General features: G+C 34.5%; 1 protein-coding gene across 1 annotated transcript in view; it reads left to right on the top strand.

The window, feature by feature from the left end:
- The window catches only part of LOC145679668 (piezo-type mechanosensitive ion channel component 2-like), a 50,921-nt gene that overhangs the window by 6,235 nt on the left and 22,707 nt on the right, over positions 1-21,979 (top strand). The window contains exons 2-5 of the mRNA XM_081750244.1: positions 6,051-6,134; positions 9,254-9,349; positions 15,979-16,098; positions 18,406-18,645. Of these exons, the coding sequence (XP_081606370.1) occupies positions 6,071-6,134; positions 9,254-9,349; positions 15,979-16,098; positions 18,406-18,645 (520 nt within the window). The 5' untranslated portion in view covers positions 6,051-6,070. The remainder of the gene's footprint in view (positions 1-6,050; positions 6,135-9,253; positions 9,350-15,978; positions 16,099-18,405; positions 18,646-21,979) is intronic.

Here is a 21,979-nt window from a genome sequence, read left to right as displayed (position 1 = left end):
TTGAAATTATTAGATATTTTAACTCCGAGAAAGGTAGCAGTTTCTACATACTTAACTGTTTTATTATTTATTTTTATTATTGCATTGGCTTGATTACTTTTACCAATGTTAAAATTTAAGGCACATGTTTTATTTACATTAATGATTAGGTCATTTTTATTCATCCAACTTGAAAGTTGGTTCATTGCCGTTTGGCAGTATAAAGCTAATTCGCATTCATCTTTCCCACTAACTATTATGTTTGTATCATCTGCATATAAAGTCACACATGAACTATTAATACTTTCAGAAAGATCATTTATATAAAGAAGAAAGAGAAGTGGTCCTAGAATTGATCCTTGTGATACTCCACGATTAATAATTTCTTCACTTGATACACATTTTTGAATTTTATTTTTAACTATTCCTGTGATTTCAGTTACTTGTTTCCGATCTTTGAGGTATGATTCAAACCATTTATTTGCTAAGCCTCTAATACCATAGCAACTAAGTTTTTCTAGCAATATATGATGATTTACTAAATCGAAGGCTTTTGTTAGATCTAAAAATATTCCTATAGATAATTTTTTGTCATCCAGTAACTTTCTGCAGTTTTCTAGGAAATGAAAAATTGCTGTCTCAGTAGATTTACCTTTCAAGAAACCATGTTGTGCGTTGGATGTAATAGAATATTTATTAATGAAATCCATAACCCGATTGAACATTATTTTTTCCAGAATTTTACCTATAATGGGTAGCAATGATATCGGTCTATAGTTTTCTATTTCATTGCGTTTATCTTTTTTGTGCAAAGGTTTAACTTTAGCAATCTTTAGTTTATCAGAATAAATGGATAAATCCGTTTGAAGAAATAGATATGATCAATTTATCTACTGGAGCTGTGCCAACTCCAGACATTGTCAAAGACATGGACACAGCACATTAAGTAGGCCAAAAAGCTTATGAAAAATTCAAGAAATATCATCTGTCTGAAGATTCAAAACCAGAAGAATTTTTCAAGCTTCTCAAGAAGCAGAAGCTGAAGACGTTCTCTGATTTGAAAAAGAGAGTGTGAAGATGAATAACACTGAGTTCGTTTTCCCCTCTGGGACCTCTTCCATGGTCTTTGGCTACTCCTGATGGTTCGATTCGAAAAACTGCTAAGTCCAAACTGATGGAAGTCCTGACCGAAGACTTTGCAACTGATGGGCAAATTCCTAGTGACGCTGTTAACATCTTTGATGGAATGTGTCTTGTTCAAAAGCTGCCACAGGGACTACAAACATTTGGCGAAGTAGCTGACATGCTCTTTTCAAGAATATTACAAGAATCCGTATCTTCTCAGACAATTCACGTTGTCTTTGATACGTACAGACAAGTGCCTATAAAAAGTAGCGAACGAAAACATCGAGCTGTCGGTGATTCTATAAAAGTGAAACATATAACTACTGCCCATTCAGCTCGAAAATGGAAGCAGTTTTTATCTGATGACGAGAACAAAAAAGAACTTATACGTTTCATTTGTAAAGAGTGGCAGGGCGTGCAGTATCTCGATCAGCTGAATACACGAGTAATGTATGTTACTTGTGAAGAAAAGTGCCATAAAATTACAAGCAAACTGGCACAAGAAGCTCCTGAGTTGACATATTTCCAAGAAGAGGCGGATACCCGACTTCTTCTTCACGTACAACATGCTCTTCTTTCGGGATTTAGAAAGATAATAATTAACTCCGTCGACACAGATGTTGCTGTTATTACACTATTTGCTATAGAAGAACAGTTGAAAAAGTACAAGGGATCAATATTTCTAAAATATGGATCTAGTGACAGAGTAAAGTACTACAACATGAGAGATGAATGCTTTTCTAGGCAAGAAGTGTGTCAAGTATTGCCCGGACTTCATTCATTTACTGGGTGCGATGCATTAAGTGCATTTGCAGACAAGGACAAATCTGCAGCCTACAAGATAATGACTCAAAATTCTAGACTCAGAACCACTTTAAGTATTCTTAAAACTCAAGCTGAAATACCAGAGGAAACAAAGAAGCAGCTTGAGTTCTTTGTTTGCCAGCTCTAGTCTAGACAGCAAAAGTTCACTGATATCAATGAATTGCGTTACAACATATTTTCTGCTAAAAAGGGGTCTGTTGAACCTCATAGCCTTCCTCAATGTCGGAACACGCTCTATCAACATATAAGAAGAGCAAACTACCAAGCCCTCGTTTGGAAGAAATGTCTACAAGCTGATCCAGAGCTTCCATCCCCAGTGGACCATGGCTGGATTTCTACAACGGACAGTGAGGGAAGATCTTGTCTGGGAGTACAATGGATGGACTCTTCTGCCCCTGAAGCTGTTTTGGAACTGATGTCATGTTCTTGCCCAAGAAAATGTGCCATGCCTTCATGTGTGTGCCTTTCCAACAGCCTCAGATGTATAGACGTGCAAAATACAGACCTGTCCCAACTATGAAAAAGTCACTGATTTCGACGCTGCACTGTCATCTGATGACGACAGCAGTGAAGATGAAGGCTAACATGAATAATTTTTGAAGGAACTTATTAGTACAAATATTAAATACTTCAGAAATATGTATCTCGGTAAAATATTTCCAGGGAAAATAAGTGTTACAATTTAAAACAAGGCCATTTCTCCTTTAATCGCAAATATCTCCTAATCGATTGGTTCTAATAAAAAATATTACTGAACATAATATGTGCAAAATTTTATGCTCTTCAATTTCATTCCTCTTCATTTGCTCGATAAGAGGAACCGTTTATGAGATAAATGCGCAAAACCTCGTAAATGTAGAGACATGGCAGCCATTTTTCAACATGGCGGCTTTAAGCTACCACAAATTTCAGGGTATCATCATTTGATGAATACCTTGGACCACTGTGAATACAAAAAGATATATATCATCAAGTCCTTAGAGATGAAACCAAAAACCTATTTTTTTGGATTCTGGCTCAACGACTATTAAGCACACACGTTGATTCATTTTTAGGGCGTACGTGGAGGATTGCTATGGGAGTAGCGTTAGTAGAAGATGGTTGTAAAGAAATTTTGTCTTTAGTAGCTGAAGCATTCTGCTCTTCTGCTAACGCTATTCCCCTAGCAATCCCCCCCGCACGCCTTCCAATGAAATCAACGTGTAGACGATGTTGCTATTCCAGTAGTGCATTACAGTTGTGAAGGTTTCTTGAAACTGCAATGCAGCTCACCGAACACGTGAAGGCCGTATCACATTTGCACAGCTGTACAGATACACCCTTGTCAGCAGTAGTACGACTTCATAGATAACACTACTATCTAACATGGGGAGGTGGTAGAAAGAGTACTGAAAAATATTGATAATACGCTTGACGATGGTTGGAGATATGCACCGAGGAAAATTTGTGGCTTTTGGAGAGGAATAGTTTTTCTTCCCAGAACATCCCTTAAAATCATCACTGATCCACACCAGTGGCGAAGCATTCCGTAAACAACTGAGTAGACAGACACTACATACACTTATATATATTGTATTTGTAAGGTATTTGATTTTTACTTCTATTTTTAGTTTTGATATTTCGTTTTATATAAAGGATGCTGATATACACTAATCACTACGGTACTGTATTCCAAGTAAGATGATCAATGATAATTCATAAATATAGTATTAATATTCGAGTTTTCAATATTCTTTGCAATATGTGTTTACTCTGTTCATTTAAGTATAAAATTTTATAATTAGTTAAATTTGATGTAGACCTAAAGTACTTTTTTTTCTCCGAAGTAAGGATTTCTGAATTGTATCACATTTGCTAGAAATGGGGACATTACTTCCTGATATCCTCTTTAGGGATAGTCATTTCTAAATACCTTACAACACCTAAGCTGCACAATTAAAATCAGGTTTTGTCAAATCCGATTCCATGACCAAACCACCACCACACAACAAAATAATTTATAGACACACACACACACACACAACCACATGCCCAAGAAGATTGTGCTGTAAGTTTGGTGAGAAGGGTACCGTGTGTTATGAACTGCTGCTACCGGGCAGAACGATATACTCGGATCTGTACATCGACAGTTAGTATGAGTGCACCTGCTAACTCAAAAGAAACTGTCGGAACTGGTCAACAGAAAGTGCATCATGTGCCCCGCTGACAACCCCAGATTGTATTGATATTTAACGACCCGTCAGAAATTGAGAGAACATGGCTAGGATATTTTGATGTATCCATCGTATAGCCTGGACCTAGCGCCCTCAGACTATAACTTGTTTCGTCTCTGCAGAACTCTCTAAATGGTATTGAGTTAGTTTCAAAAGAAGCTTGGAAAAATCGCGTGATTTCTTTAAGAAAAAAGTTATAGCGACAAGAGTATAATGTTGCTAGAAAATTGGCAGAAGGCCATCAAACAAAATGGTGCATGTGTGGTTATATAATGCTATTTTATGTATTCTCAATTTTGACCTCTAAATGCTCAATACTTATTAGATAGTCTCGTAGTTTTTATTTATTGGGTCGATGCATAAGTTCGTGTGGTTTTCTTTTGGGTTGGCAACAATGCTGCGTGAAGCGATTGTTTATCGTTATTCCGTTGTTTTATCGTAGTTAAGAGTTTGTGTTGTGAAACACATGTTTTCTTGATTGCGAACGTATTATTGTACATATTTCAGACAAATTAATATGGAATGTGAAGTTGAGAAAAGTGATCATTTCCGTCACATTTTACTCTTCGAGTTTAACCGACGATCCAGTGCAGCAGAAGCTGCGAGAACAATTTGTGCAGTGTACGGGAATGAAGCAATTGCTGAAGAACACCACAGAAGTTTTTTTTTTTTTTTTTTTTTTTTTTTTTTTTTTTTTTTCAAGCAGGACGGTTTGACTTATCTGATGATCCACATACTGGAAGACCTTTAGAGTTTGACGAAAATCGCTTGAATGAGTTGCTTCATGAGAATCCTTGACAAACAACGCAGGAAATGGCGCAAATTTTTAAATATGTGATCAGTAAAATTTATGCAGTGTATTGTTACACCTGTAGAATATGTTAATGTTATGTCTATGTTGCATTTGTATTTGAATTAACAGAACAGCAGAATAAAAAAATAAAATATAAAATATAAGAACCGCACGAACTTATGCATCGACCCAATAGCTTTCATTCTTTTAGCCTTTTCTGCGTCCTCTGTTCTAATAAAGTTTTCTTCTTCTTTTTTTTTTTTTTTTTTTTGCTTTAATCTTTTAATTTGAAGAACTTATATGGTATACATTTTTTTTTTTTTTTAGAAATTTTAATGTACAACTTTTAAAATTTTAATGTACACCATTTGTCTGACATTGACTTTATCGTAACGAGGACAAATAGCCTAGCTGGTGACGTTTTCATGAAATCGAAATCAATCAATCAATCTGAAAAGGGAAAAATGACTTAAAAGCGAAGTTGGTATATGCAGAAGTGAACTACCATATTAGTGCGAATGAAAAGTCCACTTTGACATCTAGCGGGAAACTTGCGTTAGCAACACAACACAGGTCAACTGAGGTCACGCGTCTAACGTCACAAACTGAGCACACATCCAAAAAGGTGGAATACTCAGACACTCAAGGAACAATGCGTTGTTGAACAGGATCGTATGAAAGTACACTATGAAGACACAATTACGAAACGTTTTTTTCTTTACTACTTCAAACAAGGATATTCTGCAGAACAAACAAACAAAAGTACATTTGACTCAGGAATGGTGAATGAATGCACCAATAGCCGTTTCTTTGTCGAATTTACAATTGGTTAATTCTGAGTGCTTTTGGGATAAGCAATTTTTTTATGTATATTAAATTTGTATCCTATTATTTGAAGTAACAACTATTTGGTGTGTTGGGAAACTTATATAGTTTATAATAAGAAAGGGAATAGTATGTAAATATAATAATAATAATAATAATAATAATAATAATAATAATAATAATAATAATAATAATAATAATAATAATAATAATAATAATAATAATAATAATAATAATAATAAACTGCTTGCAGATTTATTAATAATGAGTACTACTGATTTTTCTTCCAGATGCAACGTACAGCGGAAACATGGGTCAGTCTTTTATGAGCTTTATTTTATTTCGAATTGTACTCCCTGTAACACTCACATACTGTAAGTAATTTTGATATTTGAATAATTCTTGCTTACATCTTTTCTTTAAAAAAAAATATTTCATCATGTCTGTATCCAGTGAAATTCAATAGCATAAATTTTTACTAAAGATTCTGAAAACAAGATATACTCCTCTTTTCCATATGTTCATGATACACGGGGCGCATCCAAAAAGTAACAGTTCCACGTGTCCCATAGCTAGGAAACTATATGTTACGCAAAGCGACTGCGTACACGTGAGAGGGTAAGGTCCTAGTATGGCGCATGCGCCAACGGAACCTCCCTAGTAACGTCGTGGCAGTGGTTGAATATGAACGTTCCTATTCCAGCTCCCGCCGCGTGTGAAGTGCAAGCAGTGATAAAGTTATTGAATGCACAGGGCATAGTGTTGATTGAAATCCATCTCACGTGCACGCAGTCGTTCTGCGCAACACACGGTTTCCTAGCTGTGGGACGCGTGGGAAAGATACTTTCTGGATGCGCCTCGTAATATTTGTCTTGTGATACAGTGCAAACTTGCTCCCGTTTTCTCCAGAATGGGTTATTGTCTTTAAAAAGAAAAAGAGCTGCCATTAGAGGGATATACCATGGCTTTAGACACAAGTATATCTAGTGCGTATTTAAGAATGTTGGTAACTTTCATTGATATGGTAATACAGTATTGGTATATTGTAATTCTCAACTAAATTTAAATTCTAAACTTAGCAAGCTTATAATAAATATAAAACTGTTTGACCTTAGGGTCCATTGGCAAGTTGCGTTATTCTGTAATATTTTGTTGACTGGCTTCTGCCAACTTCACCGTGCAGACTCTATCCTCTGAATTTTTGGACTGGCTATTTTATATTAAGTTTTTTTGACGTGTCAGAAAAAAAACTTGTATTTTTTATGTTAAGAATAAATAATTGTTAAACTTGTAGATAACGTAAATTAAAGAACCTAAACTATGAAAGCATCAAAGATGAAGATATTAACATAAGGTACAATATACATCATATGTAGTAATTTTCAAACTCTGAGTGTTGTCATAAGTAGCAACTTTATACTAGGTAGAGTTTGTGGGATATTTTACACTCAGCTGCTACAAAAATCTTGATATAGTAGTGTTACGTATGGGATTTATCTGATTATTGTAATTTGTAATGTAATCGTGCTTTATGTATACTACCTTTAGTCATATTTAGTTTGAAATCCTTCGTTCTGATGAAGTAGGGTTAAAATACCTTTTTCTACTAAGGACAAACCGTGTGGATGGGTTTGCTTAAGATTTTCTAGTTTCCTCCCACTTTTCATTCCACCATTTCATTCATTGGCGTTATCGCCGCCTCTTTTACATGGCATAGCCGTGGAACGTAAAATAGGAAGATTTCACATATTTTTTTCTATTAAAAGCCTGACATACTAAAGATAATACAAAATTTACCATTTTTATTTTGCTTGTTTTTCATAAGTGAAAAAAGATAATGAAATAACAAGTTACCACAATCATAGATAATGTTATTTTACAACAGGAAATATGAAGAACCTAAAGAATTTTCAGTGTTGCCATCCATAGAAATTACAGTGTTGCCAAAATAACATTTCCTCTAAAATCTAAGTTAAGGCAGTGACTACAGGAACGAACTTAACTTCATTTGATTATTATTTACCTTGTTTTGGTACCCAATGAAATACTTTTTAAATAACATTATTATTTAATTTTAATAATTATATGTTAAAACTATTTTGTTTATTACAAACTAAACACAAGTATCATTTAAGAAGTAGTTCACAGGATTCCAAAACAACATGATACATGATCAAATGCAATTGAGTTCGTTTCTCTAGTCGCTACCTTAACTTAAATTTTTGGGGAAATGTTATTCTGGCAACACTGTAATTTCTATGGATGGCAACACTGAAAATTCTTGAGGTTTATATTTCCTGTTGTAGAATAACATTATCTATGATTGTGGTAAGTTGCATTTCATTACCTTCTTTCACTTATCTTCTTTTCTTTACAAGCAAAAGAAAAATCGTAAATTTTGTATTATTTTTAGTATGTCAGGTTCTTAAGAATGAAACTTTGTGCCAAATAATATTTTTTAAAATCATATGGTTAGATTATCCTGAGTGTTTGGATAATCCTAAAATTGCTACTTGATTATCCTTTAAATTGGTTGGTTGTTGATTGGTTGCTTTGGAGTTTAGCGTCCTTTTCAGCAACGACGCTATATTAGACGTGGACCTACAGTTTAACGTGGGATCTGAACCACATGAGCTCCTATCGGGAATCGAACCTGAATCTTATCCTTAAACAAAAATAAAGATAAAATAATCAACAGTACAAAAGATTCAAGACCTTATTTGACTCTTACGTATAGCATATTACAGTATGGAAGAACCGGGAGTACGGAAGTTTTCTGCATCGGATTGTCATTTCACGTGAATCTGTTAAGATAATCATAAACAATTAGAACAATGATTGGATTGTAAGAATAATCCAGTATGGTTTCCTAAACCACCTCTCCACGTGGAAAGTAGTGTTGCTCGTATGGTGTGATGCGGTGGGACTGATACATCAAATGTTTCTCAGGCGAGGTGAAACCATCAATGTGGGTCCTTACAGTGCTGAACTCCATGAAATGCACCGCAAACGTGTTCTCAAGCGTCCAGCAATGGCCAACAAACATTGTGTCCTCATATTGCACGGCAAAATTGTTGCGCAAAAGGCGATGTAGGCCCCCCGATGAGTTGCAATATGAAACTATTCCCTCCTCACCGTATTCTCCCGATATCTCTCCCACTGAGTATCACCTCTCCCATCGCGATACCTTCTTGGGAGGGAAGAGGTTCCTGAGAATTTGGAGGCGCATCGTGTGATTGACGACTTCTCGCATTGCAAGCAACAGGCTTATTTCATCACAGAATCTACAAAACCTAATGGTTGGCTGAGCGATAGAAAAAGTGTGTGGTTACAGACGACGACTAATTTATCTAACCAGATATAATAGTTTTCATTTTCTTTGCCTTTAGAGGCGATACACATTTTTCGCACCAAGCTAAATAAGTAAATAATAAAAATAATAATAACGATGACATTTGAAAATACTTCTGAAACTATTTTATTTTTTCTAAAGGTGCTGCTTCACGTCCTTGTGCTTTATCTCTGATGTATTTGATATTCCTTCTGATTTTACCTTTCATACCGTCACCTTCGGTATCAACATTGCATGGTAAGAATACCCTGTGAAAATTTATTTAATATCGTAGGAAGAAAAGCTTCAGTCATAAAATTGTTATTTTAAAAATTTAAGAATAAAACTACGGTACTTTGTTATCTCTGTATATTTGTCCTGTGAAAAATATCAAGGATCTTTCTTTTTCCTTTCTCAGTCAAGATGTATGGAGAAAAATGTTAACGCCAAATCATGTTTTCCATATAGCATGACCGACAAAAGGAACAGGAGGATTCTTGAAAATTTTCACAGGTAAATACACAGGAAGAATAAAGTCAGTTATATATTATTAAGGTAATAATATAATGTGCCATAAATTCTTCTTCTTCTTATATTTTTAAAATGTTAGCTTACTAGTTAAGTTCAATGACTGTTTACTTTATTTTACCCTCTGCTTGGAAAAATATTGTGAAAATTAATGTTTGTAAAGATATTATTTGATAACATTAATATGTAAAAGATGAACAATTAAATATGTAGTAAATGAAAGTACTGTACGAAGAGAGTAATTAAGTATATTCAAGTCATATATTAGTTATGGAATATTATTTTAGGACCAACAAAGAATCTGAATATTACTTTGGGAACAAGAATCTGAACACTGAAGACAATAAACTGCTTATTAACGTCAAAGTAGCCTCGAACACCTTGCTGGTAATAATTAATACCGGATCTTCATTATCACTTCGGACAAAAACGATTTACCTGCAAGCTGTAAGCTATCATTTGAAACTATCAAAGGAACCTCGAATAAAACAATCAAATTGAAGTATATCGTCTTTATCAAATTAAAAATTGGCACACTGTTTTTTCATTACTGTAAAGTCCCAGAACAGGGTCACTTCAACCCAATTTTTGGCCAGGAGTTATTAAAGCGATTATATATTAAAATTAATTTGGAAATCAGTACAGTGTCTGTATCCCGAAATCCATGAAAATAAATTTTTCCAAACGAAGAAAAACAAACTCAAGAAATGTATCAGAAAATTATACATTCACTATATTAGCAAACTTCAGTATACCTATTACCAACACGGGAGTTTGCTATCCTCCCAAAATCACATTTCTTTCTTCTTGTAATAATAAATAAAGAAATAACAAAGTATTTTACATCATCACAGTTCTACAGACATTGCGAGACCGATATGACCTTGAGGCTATGATAATGAAGAAGAAGAAAAAATAAAGAGGGGGTCAATAATCAACAAAACATATTTAGAACAAAGCAAGAAATTGAAGAAAGATTAAAGCAAACTGCTAAATTTTCCAACATTAGTCTCTTCGACTGGAATCCAAATTTGATAGAATTCCAGAAAACCACTAAAATAATGTATTATATAAGTACAGAGAAGTCTTTGCCTACTCCCCAGAAGACATAGGATATTTTAGGGGATACACACACAAGATACAAACCGACAGTGACAACATTCTATAACTGTTCTCTGGCCATCCCTCCAGCAGTTAGACCACAAATAGATAAACTTTTTCAACAACTTCTAGCCGCAAAGATAATAGAAGAAAGAAGTTGACAGCTCATCCTCTTCTCCGTTACTTATAGTCAAGAAACCGAATACTTCAGATTTTCGAAGCGTTCTAAATCTTTTAAAAAAATGTCAACCATAAACGAAATATTTTAGTATTTCATATCAGTCTAAAGAGGATACCCTACACATGCTAAAAGGAAAGACAGAGATTTCTACTATAGACGTTTCGTAATTCTATTTCCAAGTATTACTTCATGCCAAAACTACCAAATATATAACTTTGAAGCTAAATCATACGAGAAAATCATATCGATTTTTGTGCTGTGTCATGCGATGCTCTATTTCAGCGCAAGCTTTTTCAATCGTGACACGATAGATTTTGAAAGGATTAGCAAATAGAATAACTTCTTACGCAGATGACTGTAATTGAAACACACAATTGGAAACAACAAATTTAAGATTTAAAACTCATATTTCAATGCCTCGGAAAACATGAGTCCAAAGAAGACACGTATTCTATAATGAATTGGATGTACTAAAATTTCTCGTCTCGGGAACGTAGCAGAAACCCTGCAAAGATAGCAAAAGATTCGAAATTTTAAAAAAAGAAACTATGAAGCTCACATTGAAGAGTTTTCTTGGCCTTTATTTGTATGTAAGAAATCCTATAAAAGCTTCACAACTAAAATTGAACCATTGCTATTACTCCCTTTTTATTAAAAAAATTAATTAGGATTCCACACACGACAAACTTTTTGACAAGTTAAAAGAGGACTTTTGAAAGTTCTATTTCCTTAACATTTCGACAGTGACCTCGAGATAAGGGCGTACTCAGATACTTCCTCAGTACAAATCGGCGGGATCTTAGCTTGTTACAGCCCTAGAACAAGAACACAAGAACAGAATAAGTTTCTTACAGCAGTTGTCGATACGACGAGCATCCACATGGAAAAAAGTTTATACTCTCATTTACATTCTGCAAATATTTCGCCATTTCTTAGCAATTCCTAAATTTAAATTATTAATCGATGCCAAATAATTAACATAATTTAATACGCAACCAGATAAAGTGGAAAAGTACACAAGATGCGTGCTATTTTTAGTCGACTACCATTCTAACATTTGTCACGTCCATGCATGTAGCTGACATTGCAACCCGTTAAGAGCAAAGAGAAGCAATTAAGAAGAAGAAAGAAAAAAAAAAAAACAAGCAGAAGCCGACAATTTCTATGAGGTGGAAGACGCTCATGCATTACGGTCAAACGCACTAGAATATTTTATTCTTCAAGTAGAACACACACCGTCACTTCAAAATTTGGCAGAAGAAAGCCAAAAGATGATTGATATGCACATATTATTTCAGTATTAAAAAGCAATGAACCTACAAATACACCTACATTACATCTCGCAAAATATTTTCGTCTGAAAAACAACTTGCATTGCATCCACAAACATCTCCTTTATCTACCACACATACCGAGAACTTCGACAAACCAGTGGTTCGAATTAAATCATACACACCCAACAGTGCGACACTGCATTTACGAAGAATTTTAAAACTGTATTTATCAAATACTACATGCTAAACATGAAATCATTTCTGGTTTTTAACAGAATGTATACAGTGTCAGAAAATAAAGACTTCCGCAAAAACCACAGGCTGAACTATTACATTACCAAGTTGATTTCGTTGGCAATAAATTACAATTTGATGCATTAGGACCATTCTCAACGGAAAATAGGAAAGCAAAATACATGGAGCTCGTTACCAGGTATGCTTTCATATCCGTTACAGACGTCACCACAGACAACAGTTGAAAAATTTCTTGTTGAAAACATTATATTATGATGCGCCGCATTTTGTTATATCCAATTAGACCAACATTCAGTCCATAAAGCAAAACGACTACAAAATTGAGCAAAAATCTATTATTTCCAATACAAACTTTGCTCGAGCTACAATTACAGCGACATTGGGCTAGTAGAAGTCGTTAACAACTAAAATTTCTTTGTTCAAGAGTATCTATCACGATGGCGGAAGCAAATACAGCATGTGACATATGCAGCCAATACATTTGTTCAATCAAGAACTAAGAAATATACTTTCTTTTTGATGAATTGTTATGAACCAAGGACCCGGGTGAACTGCAAGTTAAATACAACACCCCCAACTACAAGTGGAATGGTAACTTCAGGTTAAAATAAGAGACAAGATCTCTTACAAGCGCATAAACACAAGAACCAATTCTTTGATAAAAGACACATGCAGAAAAACTTTCAACCTTCTGACAAAGTGTTTATTTACTTTCCTTTCCACAGAAAAGGAATAGCGTAAGCGTGGTCTAAAATTTATTATGGACCAACAATTTTAATTGCTAAATTAAACCCGAACTTAAATAGAGTGCAAGTGCCAAGGATGTTATAAAATAGAGGACCTGCCCATACGTATCTTCATCATATGAACTCAATGATGCCAAAAAACAACCGTGCATCGTCTGAGTCGCCATGTCTGATTGGCTACTCTCGTTTCCGCCAAGATTGTTGGCTCGAAACATTGCGATCTTATTGGTGCGGAGTGGACAGAGTAGGTGTGGCGAAGCTGTGACGTATGGCTTCACGATTTTGTTCTATGGACACATCCTATATTTTACAACATCCTTGGCAAGTGCCAGATTCCTTTAAGAATACAATCCAGAACATTTCAGTCGACCGTCTGAAAGCTTTTCAAGAAAGTACACGATCATAACAAAAAAAAAAAATAAATAAATAAATAAATAAATAAATAAATAAATAAAAATAAAAAATAATAAATAAATAAATAAATAAATAAAAATAGAAAAAGTATGGAAGAGATAGCGTAAAGAAAAGGAAAATGCTCTCTGCAGATGAAAAATTCATTTTGTTTAACAACACGTGACATGTAATCTTGTCTTGTAAACAGATAAAGGAAGATCAAAATTTCAGTCACTAAAAACTCACTCTTTAAGGACAATATCTATTTAAAAAAAGAGAGCGCGGAACATAGAAGAAACAAATAAGAAAGCACCTACCTTTAAACACCTTGAAACAAGTTGCTTATGTTCACACTTAGTTCACAACTATCTCTATTTCAAATCAGCTGCATAATTACAATTTCATTCAACGAACAAAATTGCAATCTCAACATTTTTTCTTTCCACACTAAGTCACAGATCTACATGTGATCAGCAAAAGTACTTCTTCGCTTCCTTGAAGCTGCCTACATGTTGTCAACATCATGCCCTAAAACTTATACAGAATGTCCAGAAAATCAGACACACAGGCGTTCATATCAGAAGAGGCTTACCAACATGTCGACACGTTAAACTCAAAATTGATTCGACTCAAATTTCCGATGGAATATCGCCATTTACCAGGCAATGCAATTATATTTTTGCAGCGGACGGCGAAAATTACTCTCGAACTTATTTCACCTTTTTAGGATCATCCCATTTCACTCAAACCCATTGTGTTCATTTTATCCATTTCCAAATTTAAATTTTCAAGTTTACTCGCACGTCGTAGAGTTCGTAGTTCCAAGTTTGTATATGCTGAAATGAAAGTTATAATAACTTTCTCCGTTGATGATTCTACCTGAAGTAGTCCCTACCCAGACATCAGAATGGGGGACCATTTTAGCTACGGAATATTATACCTCAGGAAGAACCATCATTATGTTTATTCTCTTTCATCCCTCCTGGTAAAAATAATATAGTATTCCATTTTCTTTGGACATCTCCATGTCGTTGACCACCTTGTGATTCATCCGTCCTTTAGGGCATTTTTTCCCTCCCAAGAACAAGAAGATGCCCTGACTTATACCCGATCATCCGCCCTCCGACGAGGCCATTGTCTCAGGTAGAGGTTAACTCCTTATTTCAAGAGACAATTGGTCTCCGCCTAAGTTGGCCACCTAAGACGTTGCCCACTTTTTCTACACCACATTTAGAAAGCATGAATTGTGCTATTAATCAATTGTAATTAATTGTGAAAACTCCTTTAATATTTTGAGTATTGTAATTAGCCCGAAACGTTAATAAATCCCCACCCAATCCTACTAATGGCTTACAAAAATGCCGAAAATTACCATCAATAGAAAACATATCCTACTGTTTAGAAACAACATCCAATATATCGGTAATATGTTGTTAGGGATTTTAATATTTATCTATTCAGTAATTTCTATTTATATATCTTGCTTCAATTTTGTTTTTAATCTCATCAATAATTAACAATAAGTAGACACACGATTTTGTGTTAAATAAGAATTCGTAATTTCGTTATAAAAATGTGTATAGCGGAATAAAATCGTTACCTTTTATTTCATATTAATTTCCACTCATAAATCATCATGACATGGGCTCATGTATTAAACCATATTTGAGTTTTTAAAAAATAACACTGAGCATCCTCATTGAATATAAACACACACAGAGGACATTAATAGAAAAAAATAACGTTAGTGTTCACTGTTTACTTATGCAAATAACACGGAAGCATTGTTTCAATGTTTTCTGATGGTAACTTTCTTCTTCCATCGGTATGTCATTGTAAGAAGAGAGAGCCCTCTCCACATCAACATTCGAAACCGATATGTGCATTAGTTGGAGATACTTTCCAGCGATTTCTGAATGCTCATCTAACATACCCCGCAACACTTCTTCCACACTATTCACTTCACCAATAGAGCTACCGTTTGGAGCTCATTTTGTAACTGCATGTAAAATTTCAAAAAATTCATGGTGGTTTATTTTCTCAAAAATGGAGAATTTTCATCACATTGCTAGTAATTGTTAATGAATCGTAAAAGCATCGAAAAACTGTCATTTTTGCGTAAATTTCGTGGAATATCGAGACTTGTTGCAAATTTCGCTAATTCGACAAAATTTCACGTTTAATCGCGAGCGTTATATGACCTGACAAATAGTGAAAAAAATATATAATTATTTGGTACACAACATTTTCGCACAAAACTGATACATTTCGTTTATTCGCATGCCACCACAAAATCGTGTCTCTCACAATAAGATTTTTTTAACAATAATAAATTACTATTTGTATTGATGTATGAATAGATCATTATTGCAACATTGCTAAATTGCTGATTTTATAACCTCTTTTCAGGATGTACTGGAAGATTTTTAAAGATAATTGCAATAACAAGCTTTTTGAATGTACTGGCTCAAATAACATTTCAAGTTGTGCTGATTGTAATACCTCGTTATAGGCATGCTCTCACCAAGTGTAAGTTTCAGTTTTAGTAACATAATTGTGAAAAGCTATTTGAGGTGTAATCGACTCGAATTCTGGTACCTGTAATATATGAGTAACGAGTGCTTAATTGAGTTCCCTAATAACAGTAAGAACAACTTCATTTTAAAAATTCTTCGTAATAAGGTGACTGGGTAGCAGTTTAACTTTAGTTGAATCAATACAAAATATTTAACTGATAATTGAAAATACAAGCAAATTATATACAGGGTGTTTCAAAACAACACCAACAACGTTTGGGATATGATTCCTGACATCAGTGGCGTAGGGAAGGGGGGCAAGAGGGGCCGGCCCCCCCAAAGAGTTCCGACAATGTACTTTGGTACTTTGATGTTTGTAATTTTTTATATATTTTTATGTTGATATGTTTTTTTTTTGTTTGTAATTTTTCTATATGTACCTATAACAGCACTTGCCCCCCCAAACACACATCCTGGCTACGCTACTGCCAAGATAAGACAAAAAGTATAGACCATCCTGAGTGCAGAAATCCGTCATTTCGGAGTTTTAGGCTGCCGAAACATGAAAAACTGAAATTTAAAGGTCCATAGCTGCAATACTATGGGACCTACCGTAGTCGAGTCAGGACATCAAATAACAACTAGTATGTGCCCTATCCAAATATCCATGTTTCAGAATCCTGCGGTACTTCCGCTACAATTTTTATAGAGGTAGTTTGTGAATACTTCAAATTATATGTCCATAGCCAAACTCCCTATATAAAAATTGTTGCGAATGTACCACAGGATTCTGAAACATGGATATTTGGATAAGTCACATACTAATTCCTAAGTGAAGTCTTGACCCGACTACGGTAGATCATACATAGTACCTAGGTTGGTGTATACTTTTTGTTTTATCTTGTGTCAGGAATCACCTCCCAAACGTTGACGGTGTTATTTCGAAACACCCTGTATAAATAGATCTATGTAGCAACAAAAAAAAATACATAGAGGATGAGCCAAAAGTCTTCAGTATTCTTTTATTTTGAAACTTGAGAGGAAAATATGAAATACATTAAGGGTACATGGGGCTGCAACTAGTACATAATTAACCATCACCGTCAACTTGAATACAAGTTCGAAATTTCAAATGGAAAAAAGGGGCCAGGCTGAACATCGTAATACCAACGTGAGCTTAGGAATCTAAAGATGTAATTGTATCTTTCATATCGTGTATGGTTTATTGTGAACAGTAAACTTCCTTAGTACCATGTGTTTTCCTTCATGAAATAGGTCCGTGTCATGAATTCATGTCCGTACTTACTCCAATAACACTTTATAACTTTCATTTTAATGCGTCATTGATCGAATGCAAAATTATTACAGTTCAGTGAATGAAAGATTCAACTTCTTTTCTCTTTCTTTCTTCACCTGAACAAAATAAATAAAATATTTCGATCTGAAAATTAAGACCTCTGTTTAGCGATGGGAGGCCAGCTTTTTCATCTACTTTTTTTTTTTTTTTTTTTTTTTTTTGCAATTTTCTACTCACATTTCGTAGTTTTATGTTTTAATACGCTAAATTAGGTTAGGTTGGGTTAGAGTAGGATAAATTAGGTTATGTTTTGTTCAGCTACAACAACTTTCCACTTAACTTTACGGTTTGTACAGGTCCCCTATTGCCTTCAAAAAATTGCGTACGATTCTTACGATTTTCTACTCACATTCTGTCGTCTTATGGTTCATAAATTAGATTAGAATAGCTTCAGTAACAAGTGTCTTTCCAGAAAATTCAACAGTTCACTTTATTTTCCCACATAAGTCACTGGGAAGGTTCTACAACACAGGTTCCCCCATATAGGTTAGTGGCTAGGTTGGTTCCTTTCTGTACTAAAGTTTAATATTTAATTCACATACTATTGCCGAACGAGCGTCACCGAATGAAGGAGGGTTAGAGCTCCGCAGGGCACGTTGTTCTCTGTCTTTATTACAGCTCAATAGGAAGGAAGACCTGTGTTCTAGAACCTTGCCTAACTTACTATAAAGTTTTTAAGATAGAAATGTCGCATGATACACAAGAGCTCGGCATAACTAACAAACGGTCATAACTGCTTTCACTTTCTTTTGTTTACAATTCGGTAATCTAGCGCTAAATTAGTTTAAATTTTTATCACAGTTTACCCAAACATCAATTGACAATCACTACTATCAATTCACATCTGTAAATCATCCTGTTTTTGGCCAGTGTTAGCCTCCCATCTTTAAACTGTTACCAAAATAAAATCTCGAAGCCTGTATGGAAATGCTATTTAATAAAGTTTTCGTTTCGATTTTGTAGGTGCTATTGTGGCTAAAATATTACGACATGTTGGATTTTTAAGTCTGGAGTCAATTAAAACAGACGATGGTGTGCGACAGGTACTACCAGATCCATTTGTGTTTATTGTTTCAACACTTGTGTATTGGATTTGTATCAAAGTAGAGGAAATGTTAAAGAAAGAAACAGAGAAATCAACCACTAAGTACCCAAGTTGGATTGCAACCCTAGATGAGTACAGCGCTATATCCCAAAACATGGGTATGTAAAAAATAACTAAATAAATAAAAAAAAATAGAATTAAACATTTATCTAATAGTTGAAGACAATGGTCTAATAAGAATGTATGTTACTAACTTGCACGATTTAATTTAATACTGTAAAACTCAGGAAACCTTTAACAAATAGGGCGCCAGACAAGTGGATATGTAAATTCTTGTTTTACGTTGTTGCTCTATCCGGATACACAGTAACAAATGTTAAGAAAAAACTCAATCGTCTTAAGTAATAGCTGATATTGTCAGAGCCGTAGCTAGAGGGGCGGTCGCCCTGGGCGCTGACAGCAAGGGGGCGTCGAACGAGCAAGAAGAAAGGAATAGTGTGGAATTGAGTAAATGCCGCGTCGCACCGAAAAAGAATTGGCGTCCTATTAAATCAATATTGACGATTTGCAAAAAGCTTGTAGATTTGTTAAAACATGTCTTGCTCACATCGCTCGCAACCAAACGTACCTTTAATAAGAGTCACAAGTTTTTATTTATTACTGATGATTCGTTAATGAATGTGATATACAAGGTGCCAAGTAATGACGTATAGAGTACGTAGGAGCGTTTTCAAAACCAGGAACGGTCAAAAGTACGAAACACGTGTTTAGCGTTTTGATGGTGATGAATTTGCTTAATTAATCACGCTTTTCTACCCAGTCAGATTAATAACGATGGTGAGAATGAAGGTATGTAAATGAGAGGAGTGAAGAGACACACCGCGAGCTGTTGTTTGCGCGGGAATATTAAAAATAAAGGTAAACTAGCAGAATAATAATATTTTCGAACTTCAAGCAGTTTTGCGTACGGATAGGTCTGACCCAAGCAGCAAAGGTCAGAACTTAACGAATTTCGTCTTTTACAAAGACGGATCACTACTAGTGTTTTTTTATTCCATTGACGTATGCAATGCTTCCAATTTGAATGAACTTATTGGGATCATTTCTCCACAGCTATATACTTGTATCGCCAGGATAATTTTTGTGCGTACGTATCTAGTTGTGTCATATTTTTACATATATATAGGCGCGGATCCAAGCTAAAATGGGCTTCAATCACACTGGATAAAGCGGCAAATTATGGTTTAACCCCTCCCTTGATCATATCCTGGATCCGCGGCTATATATATATATATATATATATATATATATATATATATATATATATATTATGTGTGCATATTAGGGTATTTTTAATATGTTAATTAATAATAAGTAACCTTAAATTCAGAACATTCATTCATTAAAAAAATTAAGTAATTTCTAAAATTTCAAACATATGTAGTAGCCAAACTATATTTTGAATTTTAAATACAAGCATTAAATATTTTTCACCTCCATCGATCAATAATGAGAAATCCGCAAAGAAGGCTTCTTCTGAATTCCGTTACATTTCACAAAATATATTTTACCGTAAAAGAATCGAAATTAAAATGCTATTTGTGTGATCACTACAGAATAAAATTACAAAAGTTTACAATTAATTAGTGGAAATCAATGCTGTTACGCATTTCGAAGATTTTAGAAGCACATAGTTTCTAATGTATTGAAATTTCATTTCTTACCGATAGTAACAAAAGTTGTAAATTTCCATAACTTTCTTGAAGTGGGTTTGTATACAACCAAAGTACGAAACCAAAGTCAAGTTTCACAAAAAGTCCAAAATAAACCTCTTGAAAACAGCTGTTATTTGTAAAAGAATACCTAATGATTGTTTATGGATGTTGCAATGGTCTGTCCAAGCAGCTTGATAAAAATTCAGCGTAGTATAATAATAAAAGCTGCTCCTCTTATATGTTAAAAAAGCGCCCGGTTCTACTTCGCCCCGGGCGCCGAAATCTCTAGCTACGGCTCTGGATATACCAGTTTTCAAGGCTTTGATGTAAACATACACCACACAATACTTGCTTTTACTTATACGAACAATCATTGTAGTAGTTCCACTCTTATCAAATCTCTTAAACAAGTCTTTCATGACTTCTTCCTCAAGTACTTGCTGTTACTTATACAAACAACCATTGTAGTAGTTCCATGCTTATCAGATCTCTCAGAAACAAGTCTTTCATGACTTCTTCCTCACATAGGATACGCTCTCCTTTGCGGGTGAAGTTTGCATCGATGCAGAAATGTCGTTAAATAACCATTAAGAACTTTACTTTCTACACATTGCAGTATGAGGTAAAATGCTATACAGACCCTCATTCGGCCGCACTCTTTAATTATAGTAAAATCTATAATTTGTAAGCGTATTAATTTACTGAGTCAGTATATAAATATTTACTGAGTTTAATATTTAATCAACTAGTATTTCAGTGTTACTTGACATCTTAGCAGATAGGGCAAATCACTGACAATACATCTTACTTCTGTCAGAATTTCCTTTTGCACTATTTTGTTAATATGATAACGTAAATTCTTTGCACTAGAATCCTTTTCTTTTGAAATTGTTATTGTTGTGATAAACTTAGGCAGATAATTTTTATGAACTTCTGTGTAATTTTGTGCTAGTTTGTAGGAACGTTGCTCACTTTTAACTGGCACTTTATGTAGATTCTGTTATAATTAACTATAAAACTATGTTAAAAGTTAATTGCATATTGAACTTCGTTGAGTACACATTTCGATAGTCTCGCAACGACCTACCTGACTTTATCTGTTTCAATAAGTGGTCTAAAGTGTATTTGTTATCAGCGCACATGATGTACCCCTCATTTTTTCTGATATGTCCTCCCAAATCAAGTATTGGCTACCTGTCAGTTTAATCAGTGTTTTTCTCGTCATTAGTGTTCATATGTTCCTTACCCCGCAAGCCATAACACATAAAAATTAGAAGAAGTAATTCTGAGAATTGCCCAGTTGGAAGTGATGAGTTTACCATCCCCGCAAATCAAACACTTATTTTCTGTGAAATAGTTATAATCACATCCTTTAGAGATGATATGAGGTGGTTCCAATGCCCTGTTATTTTTAGTTTCAGATGTAATTGTAAAATAATTTTAGACAGAAAATAAAATTAGTTCAAATATTTGTCCTCAAAATTACTCAGGACGTTCTGCACGTCATGATAACTCGTCTGGGCACCCCTGGTTGTCATTGGTTACGAGTACAAACCACTGCTTTTCGGCGTAGTTTATCAGGGTGACTCACAGCTTGCCTTTACCCTCCAGCAAAAGAAACAAGTGAAATGTGTCTGTAAAAGGGAAGTAATTCATTTGATAATTGAGGGTAATGCCATAAAAATTATAGCAACTGAATTCTACCATATAATTGCACCTGGGCAATCTGCGTTGTAGTATCTGAGAGACCAAGGTTTAACATACAATGCAAATAATA

This window comes from Thermobia domestica, chromosome 2 (genome assembly GCF_964235325.1).
Source record: "Thermobia domestica chromosome 2, izTheDome1.hap1.1, whole genome shotgun sequence".
Classification (NCBI taxonomy): Eukaryota; Metazoa; Arthropoda; class Insecta; order Zygentoma; family Lepismatidae; genus Thermobia; species Thermobia domestica.
Note: the sequence above shows the minus strand (reverse complement) of the source record. Positions and strands in the feature narration are given on the sequence as shown.